The 27,282-nt window shown below is 48.3% G+C and overlaps 1 protein-coding gene across 4 annotated transcripts in view; it reads right to left on the minus strand.

Moving 5' to 3' along the window:
* CSNK1D (casein kinase 1 delta) overlaps positions 1-26,874 on the minus strand; it is a 32,862-nt gene extending 5,988 nt beyond the window's left edge. The window contains exons 1-9 of one of the 4 annotated variants that reach the window (XM_066586109.1): positions 26,515-26,874; positions 16,067-16,177; positions 15,132-15,280; positions 9,916-10,144; positions 9,231-9,401; positions 6,144-6,292; positions 5,332-5,503; positions 2,191-2,237; positions 256-323 (exon numbers count right to left, since the gene is read on the minus strand). In XM_066586109.1, the coding sequence (XP_066442206.1) occupies positions 291-323; positions 2,191-2,237; positions 5,332-5,503; positions 6,144-6,292; positions 9,231-9,401; positions 9,916-10,144; positions 15,132-15,280; positions 16,067-16,177; positions 26,515-26,590 (1,137 nt within the window). In that variant the 5' untranslated portion in view covers positions 26,591-26,874 and the 3' untranslated portion in view covers positions 256-290. Of the gene's footprint in view, positions 1-255; positions 324-2,097; positions 2,238-5,331; positions 5,504-6,143; positions 6,293-9,230; positions 9,402-9,915; positions 10,145-15,131; positions 15,281-16,066; positions 16,178-26,514 lie in introns of all 4 variants that reach the window. The other 3 variants (XM_066586106.1, XM_066586108.1, XM_066586105.1) reach the window with 3 other exon arrangements.
* Positions 26,875-27,282: the final 408 nt, after the last annotated feature.

Raw genomic sequence — 27,282 nt, forward strand, 5'->3', positions numbered from 1 at the left:
TGTTCTTTTTTTTAAGCTAATAAAGATTAGAAACTTGGGAAAAAATATTACCATTGTTAAAAAACATTGTTTAACTCAAGTTTACTGTTAACCACAAGTCATTTTCTGATGACATTCCCTTTACAATATACAACACCACTATTACAAAAGAGAATTTCTGCAGCTGTATATTTACACACATGTAGCAGATTTCTCTATGCGCCTTCAGAGTGGAATAGCTGCAGTTCATAGGGATGCTTTCTAACCAACACTCACCCAGTGTTGCCTTCAACCGAGACTGGGGCGAGCAGCTACTTGCCATGATGTTCGAATGGAATGCTATTCTGAGGTGGGGAAAAGACAGCTGCTTGTGACTGTCCGACAACCCAGCAATTTACTGTGCTTAAGATGTACATTAGCTTTGTGTTTAAGCATACACCCATAAAGCGCCAGCCAGAAGGAAGTGTGAAGCAGTGGCCGAGAAACTCAGGCTCTGAGTAAACTCCATTTAGTTTCCAGAAATGGAATTGCCCAAGAGACACTTAAAATTCATACTAATGCCCCAAATCAACTTATGCATGCGTGGTTAAAGAGACTGATCGTTTGTCCTACAACCACATTAAGACCGGTCCTTATTCTGCATAACCTGCTTATGTGTATTCACTAGGGATGCATGCATTGGAGTTAACACATCAGTGACAGACCCCATAAATAAATGGTGCCATTTCTAGTCTTCGTTCTCAATGTAATCTCCCACGATTATGAAGTCACATGGTGGATCCTCTAGACATGTCCATTTGTAAAAGCCATTTCTGCATCCATAGTGATCACGTCATATTCATGCATAAGAGCTGAGCTTTCTATGTGTTCAATGGTTGATCAGAAGGTTTATAGGATTCATTAGCTTTAAAATGTGTGAGAATTCAAAACGCTGAGTTAAACGTTTAGTGGAAACAATCGAATTAATCCAGTGGTTTAGATATGCACGTTTGATGGACTTTCGTAACACGCCTGTCAGACACCCATCTTCTCATGCAAGGTTAGATTTTAACCTTAATGCCACAGGATGTAACCTTACTTCTTGTCGATGGCCCTCCACCATGGCAAAAAAAAAACAAAAAACCAGATACCGGTGTTCCGGCTTGCCAATGCCATCATTAGCGATAAGGCATTGCAGGACATAAGTCCTGCAATGCAATATCCTAGCTATTGCCTTTCAAATGCCCTACAGGGAAATTAAGAACAAAAAAAAAAAAAGAAAGGGATACCAATAAAAGCTACAGATTGCCATTAGGGCTCGTTTTTGCATATGGCCATGTCAACGGAAAGAAAAAAAAAAAAAAAAAAAAGTTATGGCTTCTGAAACGTAGCGTTGAAAATTCCCCCAAAATTGTTGCATCCTTTCGGCCAAAAGGGCCTATTAAAAAAGTTAAATGTGTGTGGGAGGAGGTTGGTTTAACAAGTGAAAAGGAAACAGCTAGCTCACTTCCATTAGAGCAATGGGAACATTCTCAAATTCAAAGAGCAATCCTAGTGGCAGACAGGTCTAAGGTTTAAATGACAAGGTATGTAGGAAATAGAAACCATCTCCATCAAGCATAAAAAAGGTATTACATGAGAAGCCTGAAAAGAGTTAACAGAAAGAATACCCTATAAAGTCATACTACGTTGCTATTAGGCGTGTTCATTTTAGAGGCAATTTCATCACATTTGATTAGATGGAGAATGTGCAACAAGTAGGGAGTGGCAGTGCCCTAATGAGAAGCTGATTCACCAGACGGAGAATGAAGGTTGGTCTACAAATGATGGCGCTGTGGCTTTATGGAGAGCTTTGTGCGGTTGGTATTACCAACTGAAATGATCATAGCAGCAGCTCTCAAGAATCCACAGGTCCATCATCATAGTTATGGAAGCAAAACAAAAACTCTAAATGCAAGCATTGCCCCAATTAGAGGAGAACTACCCAAACTGGGTTGATTTCCCCTAACTGTAGGCAAGTCAGACAGACAGCATTGCGGAGATGAAGGTATGAATCACACCTTTGCCAGCTAGCAAGCTCAGAAGCAAAAGCGACTTGTGTTCTTTTATACCCATGAGCCTTAGCAGTTTAACTCATACCTGTGAGGTTGACATGCGAGAGGTATCTTGTCGACCAGTTAGGTCAGATGAAGAGACATTAACAGGAGCACCGCGATGCAGTCTCATACTCACTTTCCGTTCACGTTCCATACCGGACACGGGTCTGGGAGAAGTATTGGCTATTAAATGGAAGAGAAAATCATTAAGACTATTAATGAGAAATGAATGAAGGTGCCTCACCAGGTAATCTAGCGGGTGCCAAACATTGTTCACATCTGGTAGAGCAAAGATGCAAAACAAAAAGAGTAAAAGATACAACCTTTACCCTGTATGTGTGAAAAGAACTGTACAAATAGGGGAAGTGCCAAAAATTATCAAAGAAGGTTTGTGATGCATTGTGCTCAGCTCCTCAAACCCCTTTACCTGCCAGTTCCTTAAAGAGGTATTCCGGCATTTCTAAGTGCTTGCTTTTACAATGTAATGTTATAGCTTGTTGCAGAGATATGACTTTACCCCGTGTCCCCCTGGTTGATTTCCATTGGTATCCAATGGTTACGTCCTGTAGGCTCCGCTGTATTACTAGTCAAGCATGCTCAGTGCCTTCAAATACTGCAAGGATGACATAGTTGGTACAGTTGTCAAAGCTCACTCATCAGTAACTGGCAATGGGGCATTGTGGGAAATGTAGTTTTTTAACTCCTCGGTTGCCATTTTAAATAACGTGGAAGTCTTTACCTGGCTTGAAATCAGCGGTGGTGCAGGTCAGCAAAAAGATACTGAAGTTCAGTTTAAGGATTTAGATTGGTGTTTGGAATAATGGCAATAAGTGGAAATGCTATGGAAAGTTTGCCCAATCTCCGGAATACCCCTTTAAGATCTGAACTCCCTTCTAGACATGCTGGACAGCACACACCATAACCCTGTTGCTGTAAAGATGCCAAATTCATTACATCAATGTTCTTGGACATCATCTGCATATTCACCTATGTAGGCTTAACATTTTTTACTACTCCTCATTTGTAATTTGTGTATATTACACATGCAGAGATTGTACGTTTCACAAAAAGGTTTGATAGAGGGTATGTTCATGCATTACAGAAATGTGGATTTCTCATAGTAGGAAAAAAAGAACAAAAAAAACCAAATCTGCAGCAAATCCTTAGTGCTCCCGCTTTTTTTTTTCTGCTGTGGAAAATCTGTTGTATGTGAACATATGCTTACACAGTTGTTTACCTTTTTTTGAAGAGGGGGTAGGAGGGTTCTGTTTGGTTGAAAGCAGCTTGGATTTTAGCCACCAATTGTATACAGCTCCCATTGAATTCAAAGATACACAAATCTTCATTTAATGCTAGTCAAGAGGAACCTATGAGTGGATGTGCTTTGCATATTTAAGCGTGTCCCGGTTCAACGCTGTCACCTGTAGAGGAGCGTGCAACGGACTTCTTTCTGCATGCTGTAAAGCGTGCACACGAATAGAGAAGAGTAAGTGCGTGCGCATACTATGCAGAGAGGAGTTTGCTGCACGGTTTACGCGCAAACTTCCATGGGTGACAGTGTTAGATAGGGAAGACAGGTAAGTATGCAAAGCAAAAGTCTTTTTGACCTGCCCTATGAGCACCATAAACTTAGTTTATAGTGCTCACAGGTGATGACATTACCTTTAAGAGATTTGGACTCTAAACTCTGACCTATATAAAATAGATTATGGAATTAATCAAAATATGAACACTTTAAAATATCTGAATCTCAGAAAACTCATTTAAAAGAAGACTTCTCACCTTGTGACACGTTTTAATATTTGTATCCCCCATTAAATAATTCACCACCACCCTATAACTCTGCATTGTGCTTTTCCTCAATTAACACATTTTTGGAGGAATAAAAGACAAATGGGGTCATCAGTTGTTTGTGTGCCATTGGACTGTAAGGACGCCTTCAGTTAGTAACACCAAGGGGTCAATTTATTCATGAGTTTCTATTAGGCACAACAGATAAGTTGTACAATGCAGAGCTGCAAGAAAAGATGCTCCAGGTCTGTTTATACTATTGGGAATACAATTTTTTTTAAAACTACAACAGACATGTCAGGAAAGCCGCGAGGTCCAGCAACCATTTAGGCCGGTTTTATAAAGTTTCAATGCATACTCATGGAGAATTTTTGAGTCCCTATAGGGATCCAAATTGATTTCCTTACAACTGTGGGCCTCATATCTACGGGCGGATCGGATTCTGCATGTGGATATCTGCAGCGGGAAACCTGCTGAAACTATTTGTGGGAGATTGCAGGTGTAATCGTTTTTTTGCACGGATGCATTGCAGATCATCCGCACTGAAAAAAAATGCGTAACCCCCAACTCCCAGCCTTTACTCTACATCCCCTCTTGATTTTAGACTTCAAATCCGCAGTGAATACACAATTGAATTTGCGGATGCACAGCAGATAATCTGCACCCACTGACTTCTATTGTGCCTGTCCACATAGAATCCACACTGAGAGCATGCTGTGATTTGTTTTCCGCACTAACTGTCCACAAATCAAATCTGCATGCTTAAATTTAGTTGTGGATGCCAATGCTTTACTATGGGCACTTTGAATGGTGGGTCTTATGTGCGGGTGACCTATGCGTATTCTGCAAATCAAATCCGTCCATGCACATTGGGCCTCAGTGTTGCAATTACAATGTCGACACCAAACTATGGCCAAGTTGTACCTGTATAAACGGCATAAACTCAAGTTTAATCATATGCATATAGCAAGTTGAGTTTAGATTCTGCAATACATCATATTTGCTGGCGACAACTGGTCAGCAACCGTTAATTGCTAACAAAACCAAAAGGAAAAGGAGTTATTACAGATCAAAATTTGGAAAGCATATATCCTACTAGAATCCTCCCATAGGCTTAAAATAGGGAATCTGTCAGCTACCTTGAGTCCTATAAGCTAAGCTTATGGGCTGAACCTAGGTGACCCGCAGAGTTCGGGGATGCAAGTTTTACACTTATTTCTCCCATTGTCACCACTAAAAGTTGCCACTGCAGTGCTGAGTAGTCTGCCAGTTCTAATTTCATAATGGGCGGACTACTTAGCAGCGCCGCTTAATGCACCAAGCGTTGACTTTCAGCGCTCACATCGGGAGGAGAGGAGGAAGGGGAACTTAGCTAATAGTGCTAAAAGTTGGTGACAGTCTTTTTAAAGCATTTTGTAAGAATTCCTCTTTCAAATGTGTTGTAATGGTAAAATAAAGGCCTTCCAATCATTCAACATGGCCATACCTGTGTGGGAGGTTGGTGTGAGTGGAGTAGGTGGTGTTACTTCCTGCGTCCCTCTTAGCCTTCCTGAAGCGGTAGAGGGCAAGCCACGGGCTGCTGGATTCCTTGTGTGTCTCAGGCGCTCTTCTCGCTCTCTTCTCTCACGCTCTGCGTCTTCAGCAGCACGGCTTGCGCCCTAGAGAAGCAATCAAATAGCTGCAGTCATCTAAACTATCATCCAACAACCCAACACTACAGACAAACATTATAGATTTATACATACACAGAATTGTAATAATTCTAAGAATACGTCCTGAACAACTTTGGATTGAAAAGCCTCTTCAGCCATTAGACAAAACAGAGGTCCTCCAAAACATATTGGCTTCAATATGTAGCTGTGTGCTGGCTTTGATCAGAATAAGCTTGCCTGTCCATGGGCGGGTTTTCATTGCGTTCCCCACGTTGCTATGGAGAGCGCTCCCCCCACCAGCAGAGAATCATTGTGATTCTGCGACTTGCCGCGGTCAGCCTGTCAAATAGGCTGACCGGTGGAGTTCCGTCTGCCGGCTCCTGCTCCCGGGTGGCGGCTCCCTTGGAGGAGGGAGATCCGCTGCAGGATACCGCAACGCCCGTGGACAGGCAGCCTAAGGCGTGTCAGGGAACCCCCATATATTGGATATTTATAGTATATATATATTACATGGTTATCCCATGTGTGTGCAGTCAGAACACTCATTTATTTAAGCCATTTCCAAAGAATTAATAAAAAAAAAAAAAAAAAAAAAAAAAAAAAAAGTTCTTTATAATAAGAATATTTCGGTCTACATTATACTCACAAACTTAAGCATGTTCCAATCAAACACATAATCGTAGGAGAATCCTTGACGGTGGAAGAGATTCCTGAATAGCTGCCTTAAGTAAGAGTAGTCTGGCTTGTCATCAAAACGTAGAGACCGACAAAAGTTCAGGTAGGTGGCAAACTCAGCTAAAAACACAAAGAAGAAAAAAAATAATACATATTGGAACTTCTTTTTTAAGGAGAAGATCATTGTCAATTCCTGACATTACCATCATACAGAATAGAAGAGGCGAGATCCTATTCATGCTATTCCAGTGTTGGCTGTAGAGATATCTGACGCCTGGCAGATAATGCGGCTAAAATGGTAATCTACTGCAGTATTATCAAAAGCTCTGAAGATCTATTGCTATAAAGATTAAAATGGGTTAGTAGAAAGTGACCCAGCTAGGCCATTATCTGTATTAAAAGGGGCTTTCCAGGATTAAGCCATTGCTGACCAATTCTCACGATAGGTCATCAATACCAGATCAGCCAGTTTTCCGAGACCTGTGTCCTAGGCACTATTCTATGACCCATCTCCAGGACAGATCTCTAGTTTATCAGTGGAGGTCTACCATCTAGGACCCTTGCTGGCTACATAGAGGTGCTGTGTGCTGGAAACCCGCAGTTAGAGAGGTATTGCAGGCACACAGCTCCACTTGGCCCTGGTGAAAAGCTGATCCAGGGGTCTCAGATGGCCGACTACTAATTACTTCTCCGCTATATGTGACCTACCCTGGGAATAGGTCATCAATAGATTATTAACCCGTGTTGCGATTGGCTGCAGCATGTGACATCCCATTCAGGGGTGCTGCAGCCTGTATACAGTACGTCACTCAAGAGATCGGGAGCGGTGAGTATAAGAGTTATTTTCTGCCATGGGGGGGGGGGGGGGGAAATCAGGTTTTAAAATAAGTTTCTCAGCCAAAGCCTTTAATTGATCATACTGCACTCAGCTGGCAGTGGCTTAATTGATGAGCTGCAGTGGAACCCCTCCACTGCTACAGTCCACCGCTGGCAGAAACCAGCTCTACCCGTTTAAATGCGCTTTCCATGTTTTGTTATAGCCCTTTTGTATACAATGAGAACTGCATGATTCTTGTTAGACAGAATACCAAGATTCATGTTCAGGAACAGCCATTTCCATTTTGATAAGAGGGGTTTTGTAATTAAACTTATTATAATTTATACTTACCCATTCCTTCGCAGGCCGTCTTCTTACCGCATCTTCACCTCCCCTATCTTCTCCTGGCTCCTCCAGTCCCCTGGGTCACCTCCCCTTCAACCAGCCGGATCCTATTCTTCCCGTTTTGGATTGTCTATTAGCCGCAGTTCACTTTCTGCAGGGCAGTGAATGCCGAATCCTCGGCAGCCGGCTTCAGCGCGCATGCATGATATATTGCTGCTAGTTTTTCACATAGTACATAAAAACACTAGTGGCGAGACATCGTGCATGCGTAGTCACACTAAAACAGGCCACCGAGGATTTGGCATTCCCCGCTAGGCAGTGAACACTACATCGCTTCATCACAGGTAGAGGATCTGGCCGGCTGGAGGTGACGTGACTGGGGACTGGAGGAGCCAGAAGATCTGGTGAGAAGACTGCCTAGGAAGGAATAGGCAAGTAGAGGTTTTTATCTTTTTTAATGACAAAACTCCTTTAAGACAGAATTTTATTAAATATGTGCCACAAGCTGTCAAATAATCTTTCAAACAACTGAAAGATTGAGCGATCCATTTGCATAAAGTGTTAATGGCCACTATGCGAAAGGACCTCCGAGAGCTGTTTGCAGAGCCCAGTGTGTTTAAACGCACGCCCAGCTATGCAAACATCTGACGACACATTCCATCGTTCTTCTTGCAGCTAGTGTAAACATGCCGTGAGGAGAACATGCTGTAGTCTTTTGAAAGAGGAGTGAAATACATTCAAATGGAATGTATCTGCTCAGTCTTCCAGTGGTTGAACGGTGGATTTTATGAGAGCTTAAATCCATCGTTAAAACGAAAAACACACGATGCCCTCATTTACATGTAACGATTATCGCTAATTTTCGGCCGTTTGGACGAATTTTGAGCGATAATCCTTGCGTGTAAAAGGGCCTTAACACATAATTTTTAGAACGCAAGCTGCAGCTCCCAGCAAGAGGAGTCCAGATTAGTTCAGGAGTCTAGATTCACCCGCACTCTGATGGCACCTCTCAGTATGCAGAGCTATGTAGCAGCTAGAAGACTGTCAATCGTGGTGGATGAGCGGGGCTGACTGCACTTCTCTCTTACTGGGAGCTGCAGAAACCTGTAAAGGCCTTTTTACATGGAATGATTTTATCAGTCAGATTCTTGCTAGATTTTGCGAATCTAAAACAATCATTCCTTGTGAATGCTGCCAGTGACTAAAGGAATGAGAATCTGTTCGTTATCATTCATGGTTCAGTTTGTGCAGGTATTAAAAGCAAATATATGATCGGCCTGGGTAAACATGCAGTCTTCCATCTATGAAGGACCGCATGTTTACTGTAACGGAGGCAGACAAACGGTGTGGGCCAAAGATCACTGAATGCGCAGGTGCAGTAACCGCTGGGACGACTGTCAGGCGCTTAAGTGCCCGAGAATCGTCTCGCGTAAAAGGACCAAAAGTTCTTAAAAACTGCACATTACCCCATAAGTGATTAACTGCTGAAATCAGTGTGCGTGTCACTACTTTATCCTGCCCTCACTGAGGGAAGCACAAAGTAAATAACAGGTTCCCCTTGAAGGGGTAACATGACGTTTCTGATGAGCTTTGTAAAATTTTATCCATACATTTAGTCTATGGCTGCCTGGTAACATCAAGTTTGTGGCATGATGAAAGTCATGCAAAACCACAAACAGTCTACGGCTTGCTGTCATGCGACTGTTTTAGAGCCAGTGTTGTATGAAAGATATGTCGTGATGCGACCACATGCACGCTCCTCAGATGCAATATCCCAGGACCGCAGTCTTCAGGCCGCACAACTAACCCTCGTCAAGAAGAGGAAAGTAGAATCAATCAATACTGGTTCTATTATCTTGCAGCCCCAAAAGAAGCTATGAAGCCTGAAAAACTTACAAGGATAGCTTTTACAAAGAACCTCTATGGGTGTAGACATCTTTTTCTCACTTATACGCTCATATTTTTGTCGCTTGGTGGCAGCTTTCAGTCCTTGCCATGGTAATGAACCCAGATTGAAATACATCAGCACATATCCCAATGACTCCAGATCATCCCTGCGAGATTGTTCTGTAGAGAAACAAACAGTTTTATTACTACATTGTCAAAGCACAAAGCTCTAGGATTTCAATTTACAACTTTGTGGCATTGCATGAGCATTAGTCATCTCAGAAACATAAAAAAAGTTTGCTTGAAAATGAAGGTCAAAGGATTTCCCCATATATGTTAGATAGTTTTGATACCCATTAATCAGCCGCTTCCAGTAGCGCTCCTCCAGTTTTCACTTTGTCTGCACCGACATGTCCATATTTCCCATGTGACAGCTGCAGCAAATCACTGGCCTCATTGGCCTACAGCTCGCAACCAGTGATTGGTTACAGAGGTCATGTGAGGTAGATGGACACATCACTGCAACCAAGTAAACCAAGGATGATGAGAAAACCGAAGCTATGGTACGGAGAGTGGCGGCAGATAAAATAAGCTACGCTTGTCCATTTAATCACACTTCTAGCAGAGAGAAACTTTTTGACCATCTCAGACAATCCCTTTAAAAATACTTTAGATGATTTGTAATTATCCATACCTATTCCAAGGTGAGTGTTTATCGATGCGTATCGGGCAGTCCCAGTCAGGTTCTTGTTTTCACGGTAAGGGATATGCTGGTGTGTCCTGGCATCTCGATACTTCTTTGCAAGTCCAAAATCAATTATGTAGACGAGGTTTCCTTTCTTACCAAGGCCCATGAGGAAATTATCGGGCTTAACATCACGATGGATGAAGTTTTTGGAATGAATGTATTCAATGCGACTAATCTGTGAAAACAAGATGGTGAGCACGAGTCAGATTTAACCAAAACCGCGAGCTAAATACTACAGCTTCTGTCGCTATAGTATTTGGAAATATAGAATTTTAAACACAGAGCTTCATATATGGGACAATATATATGGTAACAAAAAAAAAAAGCAAAAACGCAACTCCAATACACTGATTAGCCATAATATTAAACCTGTAATATTGATAGGTCCCTTATTGGTTGCCTAAACAGCTCTGACCTGCGGAGAGATGGACTCTACAATACTCCGAATGCGTTCTATGATATCTGGCCCAACGGCTTTAGCAGCAGATCCTTTAAGGGTTGTCTGAGTTATAGTACATCGCCCTTCTACATGTAGTAACTTTAATAGACAACTACCTGTTGTGTCCCACACCTGTGATTGGCTCTCTGTGTCCGTTTGCTGATAGGCTGAAGTCCCGCCCAGTTTAAAGGAAGGTCACAGGCACTGCAGCCAACAACAGAGCTCAGTGATCGATCGCTGAGCTGTTATTGATTGCAGCCTGTAAACGTCATGTCAGAGGGGAGACTCAAAGCACCAGCACAGGACACAGTGAGCAAGGAGAGGTGAGTAGGTCTTTTTGTTATGTTACTAGATACAGAAGGGTTTTTACTATAGCTGGACATCCCCTTTAATTCCTGTAAGTTCCAAGGTGGGACCTTCATTTTTCCAACATCTCATAGAAGCTCAATCCAATTTGAGATCTGGGGAATTCAGGAAGCCAAGTCAACACGCTGAACTCTTCATCATGTTCCTCAAACCACTCCTTAATTTTTGCAGTGTGGCAGGGAGCATTCGCCTGCTGGAACAGGCTGCCGCCATTAGGTAATGGAATGAATGATGGAAGAGTCCACCCCATTCCTCCGCTAGTTTACATTTCTCGCCACTATAAAATAGCTGCTTCCGACACTTCTTGTTAACATTCACTGTTAAGACTGGGAAGATCGGACGCTGCTGCAGCTCTGAGTCAGTGCCCATACGTACACATCGAAGGAGCAGATACTGAACTATTTTTATTTGCCTTTTTTGGGAGGGGGTGCGGTTGAAAACGACGACATACGAGAAAGGATTGAAAAGTATGCTGATCGCTATGCAAAGCAGCTTTAAATCTGTCTGCATATATCCTATGCAATAACAGAATTAGATTGGTCAGCTCTAACACAACATACAATACAGACTAAAGCTGGCAGAGCCTATGACCATCCTCAGACATTGATGTGTACATTCGTATCAAGAAACTGCTGTCTTGGGGGGGGTTGTGCTATGGTACCATGTAGGCAAGTGTGGCTGGGAGTACGGCCATGGAAGGAAAAGCAGCGAATGAGACAGTCGCTAACAAAATGCAGTGACCCCTTTAATCTCAAGAAATGGCAAAATTCTACATTCAGAGTGAATTGGATGTGGAATGCAAAACATAACAGGGGCACAAAATTGAAATATATGATCCGTCAGCATTGCCAGAGGCAAACATTTAGTTTCCCAACTTACAGGCGTCAAAGAATGAAGAGCTCGAGTTGCTAGTTTTCCCCCTCATTCATTTCTCAGTGTGCTGGCCCTTTAAGGCTACAAACCACAAGACTCATGTTCAAACAGATGCACCTAATCTTGGCAGCCGTTCTGTCCTGCTGTTTGGGTGCAGCAAGTGGAAGAAATTCTATCCTTGCAATGAAGCCGTCCTGATATTTTTTTTCGGCTTAAACTCCTATTCTGTCAAATGACTCTAATTGAATGCATAGCACACTCCGCTGGCCAAATATAAAGTACATGAAAACAAACTAACGACCCTTGTGACCATGCTCATTAACCCCTTCCCCTGCAGACAGTTTATTTTTCCTGACCATGCCTTATTTTTCAAAACTAACCTTATTACTTTATGCAGAAATAACTTTGGGATGCCCTTACTTATCCAAGCAATTGAGACCATTTATTCATGACCTCCTTGTACTTTATTGTAGTCAACTTTGGTTAATACATAGAATTAAAAAAATAAATAGATCTAAAAATTCTGATAATTTTGAACACCCCCCTCCCCCCCCAAAACTGAATTTTTCTGCTACTTCTTCCACACAAAATAGTTAATTAATAACATTTTCACTTATGTGAACTCTGTCGGCATCATTCTGTAAACAGTCAGAAAGCTTAGAATTCTAGGGCAATTGTTCTAGTTTTGAATATACAAATTCTATTTGTTTCACTTTAGTTCTGGAGTGATTAACGAAATATTAGAAACACCTGTAAGTTATCCCCTTTTAAAAACTGCAGCGCTGAGTTTTCAAAACGACATTTACAAAGCTGGTTAACCCTTTACGCAGAGTGAATCGTGGCTTAATTTCTTGGGGTGGTGGCGGAAAATTGGAAAAAAAAAACCAAACAGTCACACACAATAATTCCATCATTGTTGCCGGGGTTTCCCTTTCTTATGGCGTTCATCAAGCGGTATAAATTAAAGCAAAACCATTCCGTGGGTCAGTACTACTGATGGCAAATCTATCTAGTTGGTCTTATTACTTTTGCTCAATATTTAATGGCCATACTTAGAATTTTTTTTTTTAATTTTTAGAGCAGCTTTGAGGGGACTTGCTTTTTTGCAGGATGTTCTTGAGTATTTACTGGTGCCATTTTGGGGTAGATGTGCCTTTGACCGTTTTATACTGTTTTAGGGAAGTATAGTAATGAAAAATAGCAATTTTATTTATTTTTTTTACATAGTTTATTGTGGGGTATAAATGACACGTTAAACGTTTTCTGTGGGTCGATACATTTTACTAACATTTAACTAACTTTATACAAAAACAAGAGGTCCGTAGATCTCCCCTCCTACCAGAGTCGGGGAAAGGACCTACGTTGGAAGGGGTTGGGAAACTTCAGCCACTAAAGAAGGGATTGATGGACAGAGCGAGGAAGGATCAAAGGCCGATCCAGGGACTCGTGCCACCTGTTTTAACTGGATACGATGGCTTGCTGCAGTGGGTGCGTGTGGAACTCTGTATATGGGACCGGCTCCAAGGCGGCAACCATGAGTCCCAGCTCCTGCAAGCCTTGGTGGATGGAGAGCCGAGTGCATGATCGCAGCAAGTGTACCTATTGCTGGAAAAGTGCAAGTTTGTCCCTCAGAAGCTGTAGTTTTGCCTGAACTGTGTTGAAGACCAGGCCAAAGAGGTAAGCTGATCTGAATGAGCCATGTTGGATTTTGGACGATCGATGAGCCCCCCCAAAAGGAAAGTCTGGTTAAGGACCTTTTGGAGGTGGCGTCTGCAGAACCAACATTTTATCCACAGCACATGTAATTGCCACAGAAAGCACGGAGGAGCGAGCTAGAAGCTTGGCAGCATCCAAGGAGGCATCACAGATGAGCTTGTTTGCCTGAGGGAGCTGAAGAGCAAGTTCAGCCAACTCCTCTTGGGGTGCACTGGATAGGATGCCTCAGCACAGTTATTTCTTTCATTTAGATGAAGCCCTACTAACCCAGGATGAGGGAATGGAAGGGCGGTGGGCCGACCATGTTGTCTCAAAAGATGCTTTGGCGAAGGTTTCCAGCAGCTTAACATGCTGGTCCTTGAAGATGCATTTGCTAAGGCAGTGCGTTTGGAAAGACAAGACATAGGTGGAAGACCACTTTTTAAAAACCGATTCCTCAGGTAATATATAAGTTGCGTTTCAGGATTATTGGCTCCTTACAAAAAAAATAAATAAATAAAATAAAAAAAAATAAATAAAAAAAGACAGCCTCAAGTTAAACTTGAGTGAGGAATGTCGTAAGCGAACATCTTAGACATCAAAAGGAGTCTGCTGTGGCAGAGGAATCTTGGTCTTTGACATGGAGCATCTCATGGCCTCTATGAGATTATCTCCTGTGATTGGATCTTTGGATGACAGTTTCTCCGCTAAGAGTCAGAATCCGATATTTAATCCTCAGAGCGAGAGTTGTCCCTAGAGGGATCATGGAGTGACAATGTGGGCAAAGGAGACGGAGTATGACTTTGGAGACTGTAGTGGTGTCTTGGTTCTGCCACGCATACATTCTGGTAGGAATGATTTCTCAGCATTAGACCCTTCAGTCAGGTTCTGGCTGGCTGTCCTGCCCAGCACCTCTACACAATGGACATGGTGACACAAGCAGCTTTTTTTTTGTTTTTTTTAGATTTAAGGCAAAAATGTGTATTGTATTTTTGTTTCTGACTTAATGTTCACCTTGAATATATATATATTTTTGCTTAAGGTTTGTTTAAATAAAAAATAAAAAAGTGCTAACATGATATCCACAGGCATCAGTTAGGCCATACCCAAAGTATGCTCAAACAACCAGTATGGAAATTCAATCCCATCTGAAAACCAAGTCTATGTGAGTAACAGAGAACCCCATTAATTATGATGCCACGGTTCAAAGGGATACTACTGTGTCAAGGGGTGCAAGTGGAGAAATTTGTAGACCTTCATTGCCAGTTCTCAAGTATGGGGAGGGAGCAGATGACTGATCAATAGAAGCAGGTGTACAGTTGTGAGCTAAGGGCAGGGTGAAGTGCTACAAGTACTGGAGACCATAGCAGGTTATACCTGCCTTATCTGGAGCAGAGTTCAGGAAAAGTGACAGCTAGAGGTGACATCAGCAGAGGGGAACCGCTGAGCCATGAATCACACAGGTATGGCTCCCTTCACATTAGATTTGTAATCCAGCATAGTTTGTCTCAAATGTCTGACTTGTTCCGAGAATAGCATGGAGACGAAAACCTCTATGGGAACCAGAGGGTTTAATCTGTGAAAGCGAGACCTTCTTGTTCTCCATTTAACATGAGATTTGTCCCCATTCTTTTTAGCTGGATAGAAGAGCACTATCCTGGAAATCCGAGCCAAAGCCAGTGCTGGAATCAAAAGCGTGATGTGAAAGAAGCCTACCCTTCTGATGAGAAATCCTGCTATTACTCAAACACACACATGATCACATTAATATTGGCTCCTTTTGGCTTACCATCTGGTCAGCAAGTAGCAGCACAGTTTTCAAGCTAAATTTCCTGGAGCAAAAGTTGAAGAGATCTTCAAGGCTTGGTCCCAACAACTCCATGACCATGACATTGTAATCCCCTTCTGCACCACACCACTTTATAGTTGGGATTCCAACTGAAAAGCAAATAAGACGATTAACTTGTTTCCTTGAAAATAAGCTCTACCCAAATTTTTCAAGATTTGAGGAGGCTTAAAATATAGGCTCTACCACAAAAATAGGCCCTAGCTGCATTACATTTAAAAAACAAAGGAATACACTACCTAGCAGGCTTGGCCCAGGTTCCTCCCGCTGCTCTTTAGAACTCCAACTCGCTTGGCTCCAATTGGTTCTCGAGCGCTGCTCAGTCAATCAATATAGCGCTCGAAGAACCCATCACAGCCATCACGTTGTGGAGGTGGTATTTATGAATTGGCCAATCAATGCTGCAACTAAGCCAATTCACAAATCCCACCTCCACAACACGATAGCTGTGATTGGTTCTTTGACGACTGCTGCTCAGCCAATTAATCCAGCACTTGATGAACCAATCACAGCCATCACTTCCTGGAGGCGGGATTTGTGAATCCCCGTAACCAGAAAGTCATCTTCTGTGGGCGGCCCAAGACTGCAAGAGCAGCATCGGGAGCTCAGGAGGGACCTGGACAGAGTCTGCAAGGCAAGTATAATAAGACCTAGCTACTCTTTTGGGGCAAAAAGTTAATATAAGACAGGGTCTTATTTTCCGGCAAACAGTATTAGCACTGGACACGGCGAAGAAAAAATGCAGCGTTTAAGCACTGCTCTCTCCCATTGTCCCTCACATTAATGTAGCACTAGTGTCCACCCATTTGAGGAACCGCTATCGTGCCACGCTTGTTGCTTTGATCCAGTATACATTTCTCACCACGTCTTCCACTCACCTCCTCCTTGCATCATCTTATAGATCTTGCTTTCAATATGGAGCTGGGGGTGTTTCGTTTTCACACATTCCAATTTGATGGCAACTTCCTCGGCTGCTGCAATGTCAGTACCTGAAACATAGAAGAGGTTATTAGGCAAACAGGATATGACTGTACAGCCAGCAGATTGTGATGGGACTAGATGAAAACAATCCATTAAGTCACTTGTCATTTCTATGCACACAACCCCCAGAGAAGTCTATACAAACAGTGTCTTGTATTGCAAATATGAATCATAACCACTTTCCTCATTTCAAGAGGTCATGAGATCGGATCATTAGAAGACGTACACGTGTCTTCCGCAGTCATCAGAAACATTTAGCAGTGTCAGACTTGTTCAAAACGTTCCTCTAACCCTTGCAAGACTGACTTGGAAAAAAAATTAAAAAAATCATTGTCAAAGTATGATATAACCCTTGTATGAAGCAGGTAGCAGCTGGCTGTACATGGTGACATGTGTCTTGCCTACCAACTGCTGTGTGGGGGGTAAGGACGTTTTACCATCACTCAGTTGGCAAGATGCCTCACCTACACCCACAGCTGGTGAGACATCTCGCTGTCTTCAGCCAACCCCACCCTTCCTTGTACTGGGTCGGCACATGGAGTTGCTATACATGTTTTTGCCTGAAGGAAGGGTTTCGAAACTCTCCATATAAAACCTGGCTACTGCATGAACCAAAGGATTTTCTCAACTTCCTAGAAAGAAAGCCTCTTTGGTGATTTATCAAGACATCACTAGAGAGCGAATCATAACACCACAATATAAAAGTCAACCCCTTTTTCTTTTTTGGTTTCTCCTCCCCACTTTCAAAGAAAGGTAACTCACTTTTCTGTCAGCATAGCTCTAGGAGAGGGAATGGGAGCGGGGGTTTACAGTGTAAACAGTGCGGCAAAAGTTATGTAAACTTTATTCTATGGCTCCATGCAATCATGACAAGGCCAAAATTATATAGTTTGTTGTTGTACTACTTTTGACAACCATAACTTCTATTTCTGTTGACAGTTCTACGAGGTGGGGGCTGTAGTTACTATTGGTACCATTTGGGAGTACATACAACTGGCATTTTTTTCTTCTGCAGACGTTCACTGTGCAAGATAAATAATGCGTTGATAGATGGGACTTTTACGGACGCAACGATACCAGATTTTTTTTATATATATATATATATATATATATATATATATATATATATATATATATATATATATATATATATTTTATTTTTTTTTTAATTTTGAAAAGGGTTTTTCTATTAAACCTCTGCTACTTTTTATTTTTTCTAATACATTAAAAAACTGTAAAAATTAGTTTAAAAAAAAGTTTTATTAAGTCCTAATAGGTGTCTTGAACTTGCAATTGTTTGATCGCTCCTACAGTATAATGCAATACCACAATATTGCATTTTACTGCATCCTGAGACGACCCTGGATTGCCATTGCAACTGAACAGCACCTCGCGATTTCATTGCGGGGGTGGGGGTGTGGATATTTAAATGCCACTGTGAGAACCGACAGCGGCATTTAAATGCTGAACATTGATCCTGGCTTTTATGGTCAGGTGTCAGCTGTCAAAGCTAGCGGACACCAACTGTGTAGGACTGTGTATCCATACAAAGCCGGCACTTCCATTACATAAACATAGGTCATGTGGCGTTAAGGGGGTTGTCCTAGACACTTAAATCATACCCAACTTCTCAGACAACCTGTGCTTATCTAATAACCTGCGTGTCTCATAAATATTGTAAGATACTCATTAAAATTTGTTTTGGTTTTACCACTGTAAGTCAAATGTGAAGTGCAGCCCCTCTGCAATCCACTGCTTGTAGTCAGGCATTCAGCTTCTCTAGTAAGTGGGACATTAGGACATGTTTTTAGCTTTGGGGAACGGCCTGTTTCACACGCTCAGCTTCCCTGCACTCACACTGCTCTCAGATCTGCAGTCAGGGTGTACACAATCTCTGCCTCCCCCAACCTGCTATGTGCTCTTATCTTTATGTTATAGGTATTTGGTGTGTCTCCCGTTTGCTGTTGGCAAAACATAGTTCCTATTGGAATTATTGTCATTAGCTGCTTAACTAGAGACACACAACATACCTATAACATAAAGATAAGTGCACATAGCAGGTTGGGGGAGGCAGAGATAGTGTACACCCTGACTGCAGATCTGAGAGCAGTGCGAGTGCAGGGAAGCAGAGCGCCGAGCACTACATAGGGGCCAGGGCAGCAGCTTCTACTCAGACACATGTAGCGGCACTAAGAGTTGGCACCAACTTCATCAAAAGGTATATTGCGTGAAAAACCCCTTTATGAAGACCTCTTCCCTAAACTTAAATCTTATTTTACAAGTCAACAGGCCCCTCTACCAGTAAAAGCTTTAGGGCTCATTCCCCCCCAGCGTCACGGGATACGCTCGCGGGAGTACCGCAATTAAACAAAAAAAAGTGCCTGCTGGTGGTCATGGAATTCTGCGGTCTCCATAAATGCTATATTAATAAAGACCTCCCGCAGCGTAAATCCGAGGCAAATAGAACATGCTGAAATTTATTTCCCGCTGTGGAAATCCGCGGTAGAATTATGCACGTGAGCACTGGCAGGCAGAAAGCTATCGCTGTGGAATTCATGCTCGGAATTCCGCCGCCGGAAACACTGTAGAGATCCGTCCGTGGGCATTCACTTTCCTCACTTAAAGGAGAAAGAAAAAAACCCAAACGCCATACCGCAAATTCTTCTGACTTCTCTGAAAAAAAGTGAGCCTGCCATTTTCAGGTTTCCCCCTCCCGGCAACGTAAGGGAATCTTGGATTGTGAAATCTCACATGCTATTGCGATAACTTGTGAAATCTCAAGTTCCAAAACTCTCTTATGTCACGGTTACTGCCGGGAAGACAAAGCTGTAAGCGTATGCATGGCGTTTTTGAAAACATCATGCAGCAATATGGGACTCTTTAACAAAAAAAAAATCCCCAATGAGTATCCTTCCCAAATGTGTCACCCATGTTTAGGTGATCAGTCCTCTATAAACACCTGTCAGAAAGTAGGCGAAGCTGAAAATGAAAACATAAGCATTAGGGCTCCTGCACGCTGCCGAGGGCGTTATCGGGCCAATGTCGCCCTCGCAATCCTTCTGGAAATGCCTGGATGCGATTCCACATGGAAACAGTCTCACATCCCTGCAGGGGTTTCCTTCATCCCCGCCGCGGCTGTCACAGCAACGGCAGGAGCTTGCGATGTTCTTCCACTGTTTTCAATGGGGGTGGCGCTGCTGCCGCCAGCCCCACTTAAGACATGTGGAAACCCCTGAAGGCGGCAGCCTCGATTCCCTGCAAGGCTAAAGGAATCCCCCGACGCAGCTGTCACAATGCAGCAGGGAGGGGGTTCGCGATTTTCTTCCATTAATTTCAATGGGGTCGGCACTGCTGCTCCGGGCCTATTGAAATCAATGGGAAATATTGCAAATGCTATGTTTTTGTTTTTTTTTAGCACAGCATTGCAGGAGTGAAAACATCAGAGATGAGAATGAAACCACTGAAATTCATTGGTTTCAGAATCATGCGTTTTCACTCACTCTCGCATTGCAAGAAAAAAAAAAAGCACTATTTTCTTGCCAGTGTGAAGAAGTCCTTAGGCCGCCTGCAGACGGCCAGAAATTCCGCACTCCCAGGCTGCCGGCTGCGGTATGCACATGCGCCGGAGCCGCGGAAGCAGGTGAGTACGCGCTGCTCTCTGCAGACGCTCGGGTCGGGTCCCGCTGCGAGAATTCTCACAGCCGGATCCGACCCGGTCGTCTGCAGGCGGCCTTACTCACCTGGAACATCCACCACCGATCTGTGCGGCCGCCCGGCAGTGATGTCGTTGTGACCAATGCAGCCAAGATCAGTCCTCAGCAGGAATATTAGCATATGTGACCTCTGAGGATAGTCACGGGCTGCAGCGCCCCCTGCTGGTAGCCTTACCGGCATCATCACAGCCGGTCAGAGACCGACTAGAGCGCCGACGGATTTTCCAACTGAGTGACACTTATTGCCTGCAAGAAACTTCTCTCTATTTGAGCAGCGCTTTCTGAGCCCCGGGCTCTTCTTGAAAACCATCTTAGGCCGCTCTCATACGAACGAGTTGGAATCTGCATGCGGGAGCCTGCGGCAGAATCCGTCTGACCCCGGTTGGCGACCCAGTGGACTTCACGTTCTGTATAGAAGATGAGCAAACGCTCGCCGTCAGTCATCCGCAATACAGGTTTGCCTTTTTTTTTTTTTTTAACACGCTGTCGCTAGGCAATGAAGCAGGTACCTGCAAGCCTAACGGCAATGTCAACTTCAGATGGGCTGCGGGTCGGACGGCTTCCGTTAACTTCATGGGAAGCTGCCCGTGCGGATTGCGGACAAAGATAGAACAAGCTGCAATTTTAAATCCGTTTGCAGAAATCGTGATTACTATCGCTCATCTGAACGGACACGCGAATCCTCCATTTTTTCAATGGGTAAGGAATTCCGTTGATTGTTGGAGCAGGTGAGATCAGCTTTAAGATGCTTTCACTAGAGCCTTGCAGAATTTGCGCTCGTGGTATATATCTGCCAACGAGCGGATTTTCATACGGAATGAAATTTGGAAGATTCTGCATCAAAATCTGCATTTAGAGTGGGGATTTCTGCTACATTCAGGTGGAACCATCCCACCCGCGTGGACGCACCCTACCAATGCCACACCGGCGAGTGCGATATAGGGCTGTGAAACTCGGCCCAATATCGCGCACAGGAACGAGCGATTTCTCCGCAGACGCGAGGAGTTTGTGTCAAAGACACTGGCATCTCTTCAGGAAAGCTTTTGCCGGCCCCATTGACGACGTGTTCTGCTGGAATGCCCGAATATTGGACAGGACGCAGTTTTTTCCTGCACCGCAAAGCGGGAAAACAAAAACCTCAAAAACGCACAAACCTCGGCCGTGTAACAGCGGCCTTAAGGTGTAGGATCCTACTGGCATACCGGCCCTCAGAGCTGCGTGCGAGTCTTCTACAACGCGTCCCTGACAGACACGGACTTTCCATGCGTTTTTCACACACGACTTGCATCCATTTTAAGTGAGTTTTCATTGTTCTGCACTTCCTGTTTTTTTTCTCATGCAGTCGCCACGGTAACAGGCATGAAAAACGGAACAAACTCGCCCCTCATAAGGGGCCATTCAGTTCACACAAAAATAGGATGGGCAGCGATTTTTCAAACTTGGGGGTGGAGGTAAATAAAAAGAAAAAAAAAGTTTAATTATGTGTGATTTAACCCATTCAGAGCAATGTTTTTTCCCCCCTGCGAATTCTGTCCCATCTTGACCAGAACTCTCACGTGAAAACACCTCCAACCTGGAAGGATGCCGCCGACCCCCCAGACACTTATATAAGGGCGAGCAATGGGGGTAACAGTATAGGCCGGCCAATCAGAACACAGGGGGCATCAGCGGTGAACCTGCTCGACACCGAGATCTGTTCCCCATAAAGAGGTGCCTTGGACGCTCCCAAAAGCTATGAGGAGAGCAGCACCCCCTACAGGACAACGTATACAACTGCTCCCATTACACAGACGCCCTCTCCAGGACAACGTCTACAACCGCCCCAGCAGTGCCCGCCCCCACTCCACGGGCGCCCTCTCCACGACAACGTCTACAACCGCCCCCCACTCCACGGGCGCCCTCTCCACGACAACGTCTACAACCGCCCCCCACTCCACGGGCGCCCTCTCCACGACAACGTCTACAACCGCCCCCCACTCCACGGGCGCCCTCTCCACGACAACGTCTACAACCGCCCCCCACTCCACGGGCGCCCTCTCCACGACAACGTCTACAACCGCCCCCCACTCCACGGGCGCCCTCTCCACGACAACGTCTACAACCGCCCCCCACTCCACGGGCGCCCTCTCCACGACAACATCTACAACCGCCCCCCCACTCCACGGGCGCCCTCTCCACGACAACGTCTACAACCGCCCCCCACTCCACGGGCGCCCTCTCCACGACAACGTCTACAACCGCCCCCCACTCCACGGGCGCCCTCTCCACGACAACGTCTACAACCGCCCCCCACTCCACGGGCGCCCTCTCCACGACAACGTCTACAACCGCCCCCCACTCCACGGGCGCCCTCTCCACGACAACGTCTACAACCGCCCCCCACTCCACGGGCGCCCCCTCCACGACAACGTCTACAACCGCCCCCCACTCCACGACAACGTCTACAACCGCCCCCCACTCCACGGGCGCCCTCTCCACGACAACGTCTACAACCGCCCCCCACTCCACGGGCGCCCTCTCCACGACAACGTCTACAACCGCCCCCCACTCCACGGGCGCCCTCTCCACGACAACGTCTACAACCGCCCCCCACTCCACGGGCGCCCTCTCCACGACAACGTCTACAACCGCCCCCCACTCCACGACAACGTCTACAACCGCCCCCCACTCCACGACAACGTCTACAACCGCCCCCCACTCCACGACAACGTCTACAACCGCCCCCCACTCCACGACAACGTCTACAACCGCCCCCACTCCACGGGCGCCCTCTCCACGACAACGTCTACAACCGCCCCCCACTCCACGGGCGCCCTCTCCACGACAACGTCTACAACCGCCCCCCACTCCACGGGCGCCCTCTCCACGACAACGTCTACAACCGCCTCCCACTCCACGGGCGCCCTCTCCACGACAACGTCTACAACCGCCCCCCACTCCACGACAACGTCTACAACCGCCCCCCACTCCACGGGCGCCCTCTCCACGACAACGTCTACAACCGCCCCCCACTCCACGGGCGCCCTCTCCACGACAACGTCTACAACCGCCCCCCACTCCACGGGCGCCCTCTCCACGACAACGTCTACAACCGCCCCCCACTCCACGGGCGCCCTCTCCACGACAACGTCTACAACCGCCCCCCACTCCACGGGCGCCCTCTCCACGACAACGTCTACAACCGCCCCCCACTCCACGGGCGCCCTCTCCACGACAACGTCTACAACCGCCCCCCACTCCACGGGCGCCCTCTCCACGACAACGTCTACAACCGCCCCCCACTCCACGGGCGCCCTCTCCACGACAACGTCTACAACCGCCCCCACTCCACGGGCGCCCTCTCCACGACAACGCCCCCCCCCCCTCCACTCCACGGGCGCCCTCTCCACGACAACGTCTACAACCGCGCCCCACTTCACGGGCGCCCTCTCCACGACAACGTCTACAACCGCGCCCCACTCCAAGGGCGCCCTCTCCACGACAACGTCTACAACCGCCCCCACTCCACGGGCGCCCTCTGCACGACAGCGTCTACAACCGCCCCCCACTCCACGGGCGCCCTCTCCACGACAGCGTCTACAACCGCCCCCACTCCACGGGCGCCCTCTGCACGACGGCGTCTACAACCGCCCCCCACTCCACGGGCGCCCTCTCCACGACGGCGTCTACAACCGCCCCCCACTCCACGGGCGCCCTCTCCACGACGGCGTCTACAACCGCCCCCCACTCCACGGGCGCCCTCTCCACGACGGCGTCTACAACCGCCCCCCACTCCACGGGCGCCCTCTCCACGACGGCGTCTACAACCGCCCCCCACTCCACGGGCGCCCTCTCCACGACGGCGTCTACAACCGCCCCCCACTCCACGGGCGCCCTCTCCACGACGGCGTCTCCAACCGCCCCCCCACTCCACGGGCGCCCTCTCCACGACGGCGTCTCCAACCGCCCCCCACTCCACGGGCGCCCTCTCCACGACGGCGTCTCCAACCGCCCCCCACTCCACGGGCGCCCTCTCCACGACGGCGTCTCCAACCGCCCCCCACTCCACGGGCGCCCTCTCCACGACGGCGTCTCCAACCGCCCCCCACTCCACGGGCGCCCTCTCCACGACGGCGTCTCCAACCGCCCCCACTCCACGGGCGCCCTCTCCACGACGGCGTCTACAACCGCCCCCACTCCACGGGCGCCCTCTCCACGACGACGTCTACAACCGCCCCCACTCCACGGGCGCCCTCTCCACGACACCGTCTACAACCGCCCCCACTCCACGGGCGCCCTCTCCACGACGACGTCTACAACCGCCCCCACTCCACGGGCGCCCTCTCCACGACGACGTCTACAACCGCCCCCACTGCACGGGCGCCCTCTCCACGACGACGTCTACAACCGCCCCCACTGCACGGGCGCCCTCTCCACGACACCGTCTACAACCGCCCCCACTCCACGGGCGCCCTCTCCACGACAGCGTCTACAACCGCCCCCACTGCACGGGCGCCCTCTCCACGACGACGTCTACAACCGCCCCCACTACACGGGCGCCCTCTCCACGACAGCGTCTACAACCGCCCCCACTCCACGGGCGCCCTCTCCACGACAGCGTCTACAACCGCCCCCCACTACACGGGCGCCCTCTCCACGACAACGTCTACAACCGCCCCCACTCCACGGGCGCCCTCTCCACGACAGCGTCTACAACCGCCCCCACTGCACGGGCGCCCTCTCCACGACGACGTCTACAACCGCCCCCCACTGCACGGGCGCCCTCTCCACGACACCGTCTACAACCGCCCCCCACTACACGGGCGCCCTCTCCACGACAGCGTCTACAACCGCCCCCCACTACACGGGCACCCTCTCCACGACGACGTCTACAACCGCCCCCACTACACGGGCACCCTCTCCACGACGACGTCTACAACCGCCCCCACTACACGGGCACCCTCTCCACGACGACGTCTACAACCGCCCCCACTACACGGGCGCCCTCTCCACGACACCGTCTACAACCGCCCCCACTACACGGGCGCCCTCTCCACGACGACGTCTACAACCGCCCCTACTACACGGGCGCCCTCTCCACGACAGCGTCTACAACCGCCCCCACTACACGGGCGCCCTCTCCACGACAACGTCTACAACCGCCCCCACTACACGGGCGCCCTCTCCACGACAACGTCTACAACCGCCCCCACTACACGGGCGCCCTCTCCACGACAACGTCTACAACCGCCCCCACTACACGGGCGCCCTCTCCACGACGGCGTCTCCAACCGCCCCCACTCCACGGGCGCCCTCTCCACGACGGCGTCTACAACCGCCCCCACTCCACGGGCGCCCTCTCCACGACGACGTCTACAACCGCCCCCACTCCACGGGCGCCCTCTCCACGACACCGTCTACAACCGCCCCCACTCCACGGGCGCCCTCTCCACGACGACGTCTACAACCGCCCCCACTCCACGGGCGCCCTCTCCACGACGACGTCTACAACCGCCCCCACTGCACGGGCGCCCTCTCCACGACGACGTCTACAACCGCCCCCACTGCACGGGCGCCCTCTCCACGACACCGTCTACAACCGCCCCCACTCCACGGGCGCCCTCTCCACGACAGCGTCTACAACCGCCCCCACTGCACGGGCGCCCTCTCCACGACGACGTCTACAACCGCCCCCACTACACGGGCGCCCTCTCCACGACAGCGTCTACAACCGCCCCCACTCCACGGGCGCCCTCTCCACGACAGCGTCTACAACCGCCCCCCACTACACGGGCGCCCTCTCCACGACAACGTCTACAACCGCCCCCACTCCACGGGCGCCCTCTCCACGACAGCGTCTACAACCGCCCCCACTGCACGGGCGCCCTCTCCACGACGACGTCTACAACCGCCCCCACTGCACGGGCGCCCTCTCCACGACACCGTCTACAACCGCCCCCCACTACACGGGCGCCCTCTCCACGACAGCGTCTACAACCGCCCCCCACTACACGGGCACCCTCTCCACGACGACGTCTACAACCGCCCCCACTACACGGGCACCCTCTCCACGACGACGTCTACAACCGCCCCCACTACACGGGCACCCTCTCCACGACGACGTCTACAACCGCCCCCACTACACGGGCGCCCTCTCCACGACACCGTCTACAACCGCCCCCACTACACGGGCGCCCTCTCCACGACGACGTCTACAACCGCCCCCACTACACGGGCGCCCTCTCCACGACGACGTCTACAACCGCCCCCACTACACGGGCGCCCTCTCCACGACGACGTCTACAACCGCCCCAGCTCTGCCCCCATTACACAGCGCCCCCTACAGGAGAACGTACACAACAGCTCCCACCACACGACGCCTGGCTCACATTTGCGGTTTCCGTCCTGCACTTGACGTCGAGGAGCACCACCATTTTTGGGGTGGATAACATCACAGACATTTGGGGGCACCAGGTCCTGCACCCCCTTCAGGGTGTGGGTGAGGCCACAATAAGGGCTATGTGGGGTGACTTAGGGCTGACAGGCCCCACCCCCACCGCCCGGGCCTACAGGACACCCGCGGCCGACAACCGCCACAATGGAGCCCCGACAACCCGCCTCCCTTCTTCCTCCTCCTCCATTTTGTTTCTTACCTAAATAAATGTCTCCGAATGAGCCGCTGCCGATCTTCCGGCCCAGCCGGTACCGGTTCCCGACTCTCAGCTCCATGATGCCGCTCCGACCCGCTCCTCCTCCCCGCAATCAGCCTCTGACCTCCGGCGCACTTTTCACCATCAGTTCCCGGTGGCCATCGGCTATGAAGGCGCCTCCAAGCAAGCTGTAGTGACGAGGGAGGGTGGTGGCCGGGTGCTCCCGTCACTCCCGAGCTCGGCTTCCGCCCGGTGCCGGAGGATTACGGCGGATTACACTGACCCCCGGTCCGTTCCGGAAAAGAACCCCAGCGAGAGGCTGTCACACCGAGCCCGTGACGTCACACCACCTAGCAACAACCGACGAGCTAACAGAGGGAGGGGCCAGCGGGGGTCACGTGACCAGAAGCACAAGCAGGCGGCTGCCGTAAGGCGGTGTACTGTGGGTGCTGCAAAAGGGGGCTGAGAAGGAACGACGTTATTTATACTGTAGTGCGGTTGAGAAACTGGATTGACAGGAGACATTGCTAATAGTGCTAAGAGTAACACTATAATGACTTGCCGTGGCTCTGAGGTAAAAAACAAGTACCTTCCAGGGTTCCCACAGATGAAGCAGTATTATATTCTATTCAAGGGTCAATTAACGCTACCAAGTGCTCTGGGTTACATGAAAGTTGGGGACCCCCACAAGTCCAACGATCTAAAGTAATCTAATGTTTGCTGCATTAAGAGGATACCAGACTGAGCTCACTAACTGCATAGATACAGTAG

The sequence above is a fragment of the Eleutherodactylus coqui genome, chromosome 13, assembly GCF_035609145.1.
Source record: "Eleutherodactylus coqui strain aEleCoq1 chromosome 13, aEleCoq1.hap1, whole genome shotgun sequence".
In the NCBI taxonomy this organism is placed as follows: domain Eukaryota; kingdom Metazoa; phylum Chordata; class Amphibia; order Anura; family Eleutherodactylidae; genus Eleutherodactylus; species Eleutherodactylus coqui.